General features: G+C 33.9%; 2 protein-coding genes across 3 annotated transcripts in view; both read left to right on the top strand.

The window, feature by feature from the left end:
* Window positions 1-1687, top strand: part of LOC111402265 (bifunctional purple acid phosphatase 26-like) — an 8107-nt gene extending 6420 nt beyond the window's left edge. Inside the window, exons 8-10 of one of the 2 annotated variants that reach the window (XM_023030439.1) lie at window positions 533-654; window positions 738-899; window positions 1311-1687. In XM_023030439.1, the coding sequence (XP_022886207.1) occupies window positions 533-654; window positions 738-899; window positions 1311-1338 (312 nt within the window). In that variant the 3' untranslated portion in view covers window positions 1339-1687. Of the gene's footprint in view, window positions 1-532; window positions 655-737; window positions 900-1192 lie in introns of both variants that reach the window. The other variant, XM_023030438.1, reaches the window with a different exon arrangement.
* Window positions 1688-2281: 594 nt separating this feature from the next.
* Window positions 2282-9145, top strand: LOC111402266 (pheophytinase, chloroplastic). Its single transcript, XM_023030441.1, has 8 exons — window positions 2282-2642; window positions 4398-4490; window positions 4661-4872; window positions 5886-6030; window positions 6134-6206; window positions 8173-8319; window positions 8425-8550; window positions 8703-9145. The coding sequence occupies exons 1-8, from the start codon at window positions 2383-2385 to the stop codon at window positions 8793-8795; spliced, it is 1149 nt and encodes a 382-aa protein (XP_022886209.1). The 5' UTR covers window positions 2282-2382; the 3' UTR covers window positions 8796-9145.
* Window positions 9146-10121: the final 976 nt, after the last annotated feature.

Genomic DNA, 10121 nt, shown 5'->3' with positions numbered 1-10121 from the left:
CCCCCCCCCCCCCCCCCTCTCACAAACACACACACGCTCTCACTAGAAACATGTAAATAAATAAATGACTAATATTATATACTCCTACGGTGTCATTGCTTATTGCAAGTGGTATCTATCCCATAGAAACCTCGTTTCATGCATATGTTCTGAGCCTGGTATTGTCCTGTTAAGTAATGACTAATGATGATTTTCGAGTTAAAGAGGCCTGACCTTGAGCCATTCTTGGATGAACTAATTGAGATCAAACCTGAACATGTCCATCACAGATTTTCAGTCCATCTGAAAAAACTAGAATCATGGAATGTTTCTTTTCAACTTTAAACTCAAATGTGCTTGGTGGTTTTGTATAGACTCAAAATGTGTATTAAATGCATTGAGGATTCTACTCTAGACTTGTGAAAGCAATGCTCAGATTTGATTTTCCCATCGCTAATTATGTGAATTGATGTGAATAATTTTTGCTGTGTTTCAATGATGCACTGCAATTAGTCCTCCTTTCTTGAATTTCAAATTGCACTCTTATTTTCAGTACCGTGTCTCCAACATACACTACAATATATCAAGTGGTAGTCCCTTTCCCACACCAGACAGATCGGCTCCTATCTATATAACTGTTGGTGACGGAGGAAATCAGGAAGGTCTTGCTCAAAGGTAAAGCTTCTTCTAATTAGACAACCATCCATGATAGGGGGAGTACTTGTTTTTATTATAACAGAAATGTAATTCATCTGCAGATTTAAAGATCCTCAACCCGACTATTCTGCTTTTCGGGAAGCCAGTTACGGCCATTCTACGTTGGAGATAAAAAACAGAACACATGCAATCTACCATTGGAACCGGAATGACGATGGCAAAAGAGTACCAACAGATTCATTTGTGTTACACAATCAGTACTGGTAAGTATGTTTTCGAAACGCAGCTAAATTCTGAAACTTCTCGGACTCCTTATTTTTGCCAGCACGTTGCCTATTCCCTTAAATATAAATTAGTGAGACGGATTCAAAATTTTCTGTTTTCATCAGAATTATATATACGAGAAAGAAAATTGGAATAATTACTTTTCAACAATTTTCTGCCATCGACTGTTCACATCTTTTTCAGTTTGAATACAAAGCATGAAATATTTGGAAAACTGTAACTTTCCCGTTTTCGTTTTGTTATTCGAAAGTATATCTGAAAGAAAGTACAGGTCTGAAAAGCTACAGAATCTCGTCCCATAAACCGCCATGGGAAGTTTACTAGCATAGTATCCAATGTCGTGACTTTTTATGAAGAAATATTGAAACATGGGAAGTGTGGTGATGCAGGGGACACATTCGACGGAGAAGAAATTGAAGAAAAACCATCCGCACTCAGTCATCGTCAATTTTCCGCGAAGCGAGAGGTGAATTCTTATGCTTAGTAACGAGTCTGGCTCCGATTTGTGAGTACCGATGTATTCTTTGTGAAGCAGCAGAAGAGAAGGATAATAGTCGAAATGGGCAACAACGTGTAATAAACTTGGCTAATTATGATGTCTTAGTTGAAATGTGCAACGATGTTGTAATAATCTTGGTTCTTTATGATGTCTTTGACATTCAAGAACTGGTGAGAGGACAAGCTTTTGTGCGATGAAAAAAATTTGAATTTATGTATGAAATATTTTATTGTAAAAATGTGTGATTAAAAGTGAATTTAAGAAAAAGAGTTTTGTTTTAGTAATTGTCAAACAGAGACCGCTATCGAGTCTATTCAATTTCACCTATCCCTTTTTTTCTTATTAGTTGGGAAATTAGGACTTGGATGGGTCATCGCCACCAATGACGATCCAAGAATATATCTGAACTAGGATGAATCCCATTTGAGTTGAACGGACGCTCAACGGCCACCTAGTATATGAAAAAAAAATTCGACTGAGTCAGCAGCCATCATGGCTCATCTCTTGCTGATTCCGTCACTGATTGCCACTAAACCTGCTTCATCTCTTATTTCTTATGTTCATATTAATATTCTTAATGCCCGTTTGATATTCATTTTTTGTCAAAATACATTTTTGTCTCTCTTCTTTTCAATCACACATTCTTCAATAAAATAATATTATACGTAAATTAAAAACTTTTCTTTATTTTTCAACCACACATTTTCCATCAATTTACTATTTCAAAATACATTTTTACATAAAAATGACTCTCAAACACCCTTATAAATTTAAATTTATAATAAATAAATTGAAAGTATTACGAAAACTAATATTGAAATAGTATACCAAATAGTATTTAATTCTATCAAATGAGAAGGAAAAGAAGATGGAAAATAGGGGATACAGAAGCATCCAAGTGGCTCTAATTCTACCTCAAATCTTGCTTTAATTCTTTGCATACTCCCATTCATCACACACTGATGAATACCATGGCTAGTTCTTTAACAGTCTCCATGTACAAACTCGATTTATGGTTCCATAAAACAATCAAGAGAACATCTTCTTCAATCCCTTTTAACAATCAAACCCGCCATGTCCCTTTCCAATTCTTGATTTCTAACACAGCTTCAAGATTTAGTCTCCCAAACTGTAAATTTTCCATTTCTAATTCACTAGTGGATAACTGCTTAGTTCATGGCGATACCCATAAAAGCACACCCCCAATTGAAGTTAAAACCAGGTAGTATTCGTTTCTATAAATTTACTTTATGGTTTTTTACCCTTTCATTTTTTTATTTTTATTTTTTATTTTTTGCCAGGAATGATTACATTGGTAACTGAATTCAGTAAATTTTGATGTATGCATGCATTCATGTGAGAAGTATTCAGAATTTGAAATTGAGGAAGGTTCATTTATATTGTTTGTTGTGTGTGATTATCAGTTAGCCAGACATAATTTGAGAGTAAGCTGTGAATTATGTCAGAATTCAGATACTATGAATTAAAGATAACTAAACGCAGCAATGAAATTAATAACACAATTGCATTGCAGTTCTCTCTATAAATTACAAAATAATAATAATAATAATTTTATTTCTGGAGTTACGAGCACTATGAATTCAAACATCTATAAAAATTTCAAATCACATTATTAAGAGAGAGTAATTTTTTGAACTAAAAAAAATATATATATATATTGGAAAAGAAAAAGAAAAAGAAAAAGAAGTAACTTCTAAAATGCTCTGGAGCATGTTTGTCAAAAAAGTTACTCAAAAGTAACTTCAAAACTTAGACAAACATGTTGTGATGGGTATAACATTGAGATAGGATGCCACAAATAATTAGTTGCTAGGCGAGACTTGGTGGCAGGATAATGTCTATGAGTTCCTGAGGTGGTTACTGATGGCTTCAGCTCAAGTTTCAGGCATCAATTGCAAGATTATGGTTTTATATGGCATTGAATTGGTTTTCTCTTGTGTGATGCTTCGGTTGGTAACAGTTGTGGCCTTGTTGGCACCACACACCAGGCTTGTGGGTGATAATATGTCGTATACTCTAGTATTACTTGATGGTAAGTGGTGAGTCTTGAAATAATGTGTTCGTCCCCAAGTCGTTGGAGTTGTACTAGTCTCCTCAAAACTTCCAATTTGTTATTAACAGAGGTCTCTCCCATAAACTGTTGGTTGAACAACCTTTTCGCCTTTGACAGTGACCCGCCATTGATGCCAAAACTTTGATTCCACTTGACAATGAAGACATGGAGAAGAAGTAGGAGATGATACAAGCTCACACTCTCAAAGATCAAACTCGACTCCCAAAGGAATCCATCTGGATAAAAAAAGAAATAATATTTTAGTTAATATTATATAAAAGTGAACTTCCGTATGATTATGTGTTTCAACGACTTCCATATAGCTGAATTTTATCCTTGCATCCTTACGTTGAAAAAAATTAAAACGTCAAGTGCAAACCAGGTCATGCAGTGCAGAAAATCAAGGAGATGGTTCAGCCCTTGTGGGAATAAGCATATCTGAGAGTGGATTTTTCTGTCTCAATAAACTAATCGAGACTGAACTATGCATCTTTCAAATTGCCCCATCTCATTGGCTAGATTTAGTTTTCATCGAATGACTAACAAACATGAATTTCATAAATAGGTAGAGATGAGAGTTGAAATTCAGACTCTGCCTGCTCTGATATCATGTTGAACTATTTTATCTAGAATTTTAAACTGTTAGAGGGTGAACAAACTAGACATTTACATTTTTGTCCGGAGATTACACAGCTGTTTATAAGCAAGATATTTGTTTTCACAATTTTGATTTTAATGAATAGTATTTGGTGTTATCTTACTGGTTCATTTTATTGAGCTAAGTTATGAGCTTGAGATACTTGTTATTTTACATTGTCTACATATGTACGAATCAAATATTTATTGAAAGAATTTCAGAAATTCTAATTTCTAATTTGTAATACATATATTTCTGTCTTGTAGTACATGGAATTGGAGAGATTATTCTATTCGCTACCAGTATTCTGGGAGTAGTGGACCTGCCTTGCTTTTGGTTCATGGTTTTGGAGCAAACAGGTCTACACTGATATTTTTCTTCTCATCAACTATTTAATATAGGTACTACTTACAAAACTGCATAGCAGACTAGTGTTTTTTCATCTTCATTTGATTGTTGAAACATTGATTCTTTGCAATTTGTTGTATTTTGATGGACATTTGTATCTTCCGTGTTATGTCTCCAACAGTGACCACTGGCGGAAAAATATAGGAGTTCTCGCGGAGGGACACAGGGTTTACTCTATTGATCTCATTGGTTACGGTTATTCAGACAAACCAAATCCTCGTGAGCTTGGACTAAACTCCTTATATACATTTGAAACATGGGCCAGCCAATTGAATGACTTCTGCACTGACGTTGTCAAGGATCAAGCCTTCTTTATCTGCAACTCCATTGGCGGTGATCTTTGTTATAGCATTTCCATTCCATGAAATATGCAAATAATGGTTGTGTACTTCTAATGTGTGGATAATTGCCATTCAGCATATAATTTTAGAATTGTCGGAAAGAAAACAAGATTAAGTTGATTTTTCTTTTCTATTTTCATCTTTTATTTGTACTGGTGTTCTTTGTGCTTATTGGGCTGGAATATGGACATTTATATGCACAGCCACACACTTCCATTCTTATGAGTAAATTATCTTTAGAAGAAATCATTATTTCCTACAAAATTTTTTAATTTTAAAATGACATTCACCTACTGATTTTTGAAGATTATGCTTGTACAATATCTGCTTTTGTTATTAAGGCTTCAACATTTGTTATTCTGCTTTTAGTTTTTTTAAACACAGTCCAACGTTATTAAACATTTAATTTACCTTATTGGTTGTTCTGAAGCTCTTATATCTATTTCTCCATGTTTGATTATCATATATTGGGGACTGTTGATCGGGAACTGTAGCTCTAAGCCTAGATTTCTTATAATTCTGCATGGGTAATGCTACTTGGCCAGGGACACATTAATTCATTCTGCATTATGCAGCATATCTGAAATTCTCTTTGTTTTTGGCCCTACAACATTGAATCTTGAGACCCAATTTTTTCCACAACTGAGCTCAGTTCTTTCAATTAGTCCCCATTTGATTTCCATTCTTTAGCCACAAAAATAAAAAAAGAAGACATTATCCATCACATCAAGCCACCACATTTGACTTTCTACTCTTGTATGGGTCCGTAACGCTATATTTTTCATTCTCATTCTTACAAAAATGGGTACCAAATTGGGCCTAAGTTTTAGTGCTTTTACCTCATCTGGTGAATATAAGTTTGATTATTTACCTGGTATATATACTGAGTTAGCCAATTAACTAGAAGATCAGGAGCATAGGCCCATGCTTCCTAGGTAATTATCTTGTCATCTGAAAACCATTGATTGTACGATGCAAACAATCTTAAATGCTTGCTAAATGCAGGAGTTGTTGGTCTCCAGGCAGCAGTCATGAAGCCTGAAATTTGTAGGGGCATTTTTCTATTAAATATTTCACTTCGTATGCTGCACATAAAGAAGCAGCCCTGGTATGGGAGACCTCTTATTAAATCATTCCAGAGTTTGCTGAGGCGAGTTTGGTTCATTGGATTTTTTATGTTTTCGATATTCTATCCTGTCTTAAATTTTTTAGTCACTGTTCGAGGATTTCATTGTATTTGTACATTTCATCAGGAATACTGGTGTGGGAAAATTCTTCTATAAAGCTGTAGCCACACCAGACTCAGTGAGGAACATTCTTTGTCAGGTAAACATCTGTAAAGGAGGATCTACATTGCCATTTTTTGTATGCAGAATGTGGAGAAGTAGCTGATAATTTTTTACTGGATATTGATACAAACTTAAATATTGATTTGAAGTGACAAATATTTCCATTTGATCAGCATAATAAATAATTTAATGATATTTACAGAAGACATCTGAAGTAAGAGTTTTTTAAACCTGTAAAGAAGTTTCTGGCATTGAGTCGCTGTAATTATGTTCTAGGGGATAAAAAACAATTTCCATAGGAAGCCTCTAATAATTAATAGCATGATCGAAAAATGGTTTTAATTTTCATGAATTTTGGTCTAATTTATGCTGCTTGTACTGGTGTTCTTTGTGCTTATTGGGCTGGAATATGGACATTTATATGCACAGCCACACACTTCCATTCTTATGAGTAAATTATCTTTAGAAGAAATCATTATTTCCTACAAAATTTTTTAATTTTAAAATGACATTCACCTACTGATTTTTGAAGATTATGCTTGTACAATATCTGCTTTTGTTATTAAGGCTTCAACATTTGTTATTCTGCTTTTAGTTTTTTTAAACACAGTCCAACGTTATTAAACATTTAATTTACCTTACTGGTTGTTCTGAAGCTCTTATATCTATTTCTCCATGTTTGATTATCATTTATTGGGGACTGTTGATCTGGAACTGTAGCTCTAATCCTAGATTTCTTATAATTCTGCAAGGGTAATGCTACTTGGCCAGGGACACATTAATTCATTCTGCATTATGCAGCATATCTGAAATTCTCTTTGTTTTTGGCCCTACAACATTGAATCTTGAGACCCAATTTTTTCCACAACTGAGCTCAGTTCTTTCAATTAGTCCCCATTTGATTTCCATTCTTTAGCCACAAAAATAAAAAAAGAAGACATTATCCATCACATCAAGCCACCACATTTGACTTTCTATCTTTTGTGTGGGTCCCGTAACAACTATATTTTTCATTCTCGTTCTTACAAAAATGGGTACCAAACTTGGCCTAAGTTTTAGTGCTTTTACCTCATCTGGTGAATATAAGTTTGATTATTTACCTGGTATATATACTGAGTTAGCCAATTAACTAGAAGATCAGGAGCATAGGCCCATGCTTCCTAGGTAATTATCTTGTCATCTGAAAACCGTTGATTGTACGATGCAAACAATCTTAAATGCTTGCTAAATGCAGGAGTTGTTGGTCTCCAGGCAGCAGTCATGAAGCCTGAAATTTGTAGGGGCATTTTTCTATTAAATATTTCACTTCGTATGCTGCACATAAAGAAGCAGCCCTGGTATGGGAGACCTCTTATTAAATCATTCCAGAGCTTGCTGAGGCGAGTTTGGTTCATTGGATTTTTAATGTTTTCGATAATCTATCCTGTCTTAAATTTTTTAGTCACTATTTGAGGATTTCATTGTATTTGTACATTTCATCAGGAATACTGGTGTGGGAAAATTCTTCTATAAAGCTGTAGCCACACCAGACTCAGTGAGGAACATTCTTTGTCAGGTAAACATCTGTAAAGGAGGATCTACATTGCCATTTTTTGTATTCAGAATGTGGAGAAGTAGCTGATAATTTGTTACTGGATATTGATACAAACTTAACTATTGATTTGATGTGACAAATATTTCCATTTGATCAGCATAATAAATAATTTAATGATATTTACAGAAGACATCTGAAGTATGAGTTTTTTAAACCTGTAAAGAAGTTTCTGGCATTGAGTCGCTGTAATATGTTCAAGGGGATAAAAAAACAATTCAATAGTTCCATAGGAAGCCTCTAATAATTAATAGCAATATCGAAAAATGGTTTTAATTTTTTTCATGAATTTTGGTCTAATTTATGCTGCAAGTCCATGACAGCTGCATCAAGGTCTTTTTATTAGTATTCTTTTTTCCTGAGAATCACATGCCATATTACATTCTGACTGTTTCTGATGAACGTATTTCAGTGCTATAATGATACATCCCAGGTGACGGATGAATTGGTTGACATAATTCTTCGACCAGGACTTGAGCCTGGTGCTGCAGATGTATTTCTTGAGTTCATATGTTACTCAGGAGGGCCACTTCCCGAGGAACTACTCCCCCAAGTGAAGGTCATATTCTCAAACAGAACTTTGTTATGCGTTCGGTCATTTTTTTTGGTGCTTCTTTGCTCTTATGACTACAACAACATTTCTTAATGCATCACCTGTTTGCAGTGCCCTGTTTTGGTGGCATGGGGCGAAAAGGATCCATGGGAACCGATTGATCTCGGGAGAGCCTATGCTGAATTTGATTCTGTAGAGGATTTTGTAGTTCTGCCTAATGTTGGTCACTGTCCTCAGGTTTCTCTCTCTCTCACCATTTATTTGTGGTCAATCCTTTACACGTCTACCCAGAAAATTCATGTACATATCTCTTACGTTTGCTCTCACAATCCATGTGAACTAGAAATACTAATGTCCTCTTACTAAAATAAACATTACTTTCTATGAAGGACGAGGCACCTCATCTCGTAAATCCACTTGTTGCGTCCTTTGTGGCACGTCACGCAGCAAGAAGTGCTAGTCTATCCTCGGCAGCTTTCTGATTTGTGGTTATTGGAAGGTCGAATAGGTATCCCAGTGTCTTTTAACCACCTACTTCTTTGATGAGTCGAGGGCCAAAAAGACATATATCCAGGATAGTTAGGCATGTCAAAACGATATCATCCTCGTGGGTCTATTCAGTTAAAGATTCAAGAAGCACTAGGTTTCCCTATAAACATTTTCATTTGTATATCGTCCATTCTCTTCCCCTTTTCCTGTTAAATAATTTGTTAGTACTTTTCCTGAAAAAATTATGATAACGATTTCATATTCACATCCTTTCATGTAACAAAACGATATTATCGGCTTTGCATGTTTCTTAGAGAAAAGTGATATAGATATGAATTTATGATACAACGTGGATTGAGAAAATTAATGCGTGGAGGGTTTTTTTTTTTTTTTCACACTCCCAAAAAAAGAATAACGATATTCATAGTGAAGACTATCGATAATCGTCCTACGTAAAATATATATTTTGCTTTGTTATTTGATGCATCCCAAATGAATGTAGAGGCAAATGGCAAAAATGACGGATAATTTTTATTTATGTTGTAAAATAATGGATAACAACGATGGATGATGGCATATGGATAAGTATATTCATACCACAATTTTTACTTATTATGTCACATTTTAATTACACTTAAGATTTTCAATATTTTTAATGGCATTTATGTCCCTAACGATTTTTCATGATACTTTTATTTTCAAACTTTTCATTAGTTGACACATTTTGTATCTAATAATAGTTTTTGCCCAAAAAGTCCATTGAAATAGCGCATAACAACTTATTTTTTTATCATAATTTAATAAATAAATAAATAATGTGAAAAATATTTTTCTCTCATTTCAAAGCATAGAAATAAAATATTTTGACATAAATCTTCAAGAACGAGATGTATTAATTAATGAAAGGTTAAAGATAAAAATTCAATGAAAAATTAAGAAAATAATTACTATAACGAGTAAAAATTGAGGAGTTTAATTACAATTAAAATGTGTTGTAATAAATAAAAATTGTAGTGTCAATAAATATAACCACCTATAGCATATTTGGTACTCAATTCAAAAAAATGTATGGGAATGTTAATATATCTTTAACTTTTCAAAATAGCACTAAGCATCCCAACATTTGAGGAAATAGGCATAGTAGGTCCTTAATAGTAGAATCCGTCCATTTTAGCCGTTAAGATTATATAAAAAGACAGAATTGTCCTCCTTTGAATAAAAAAATTTTGAAAGGCAAAAAAAAAAAAAAGAAAAAGAAAAAAAAGATCCAAATGTACCAACAAAAATAAAGAACGGAGAACTAAGTATCCATTTGATTT

This window comes from Olea europaea, chromosome 10, assembly GCF_002742605.1.
Source record: "Olea europaea var. sylvestris chromosome 10, O_europaea_v1, whole genome shotgun sequence".
NCBI lineage: Eukaryota > Viridiplantae > Streptophyta > Magnoliopsida > Lamiales > Oleaceae > Olea > Olea europaea.
This window is presented reverse-complemented; position numbering and strand designations above follow the sequence as displayed.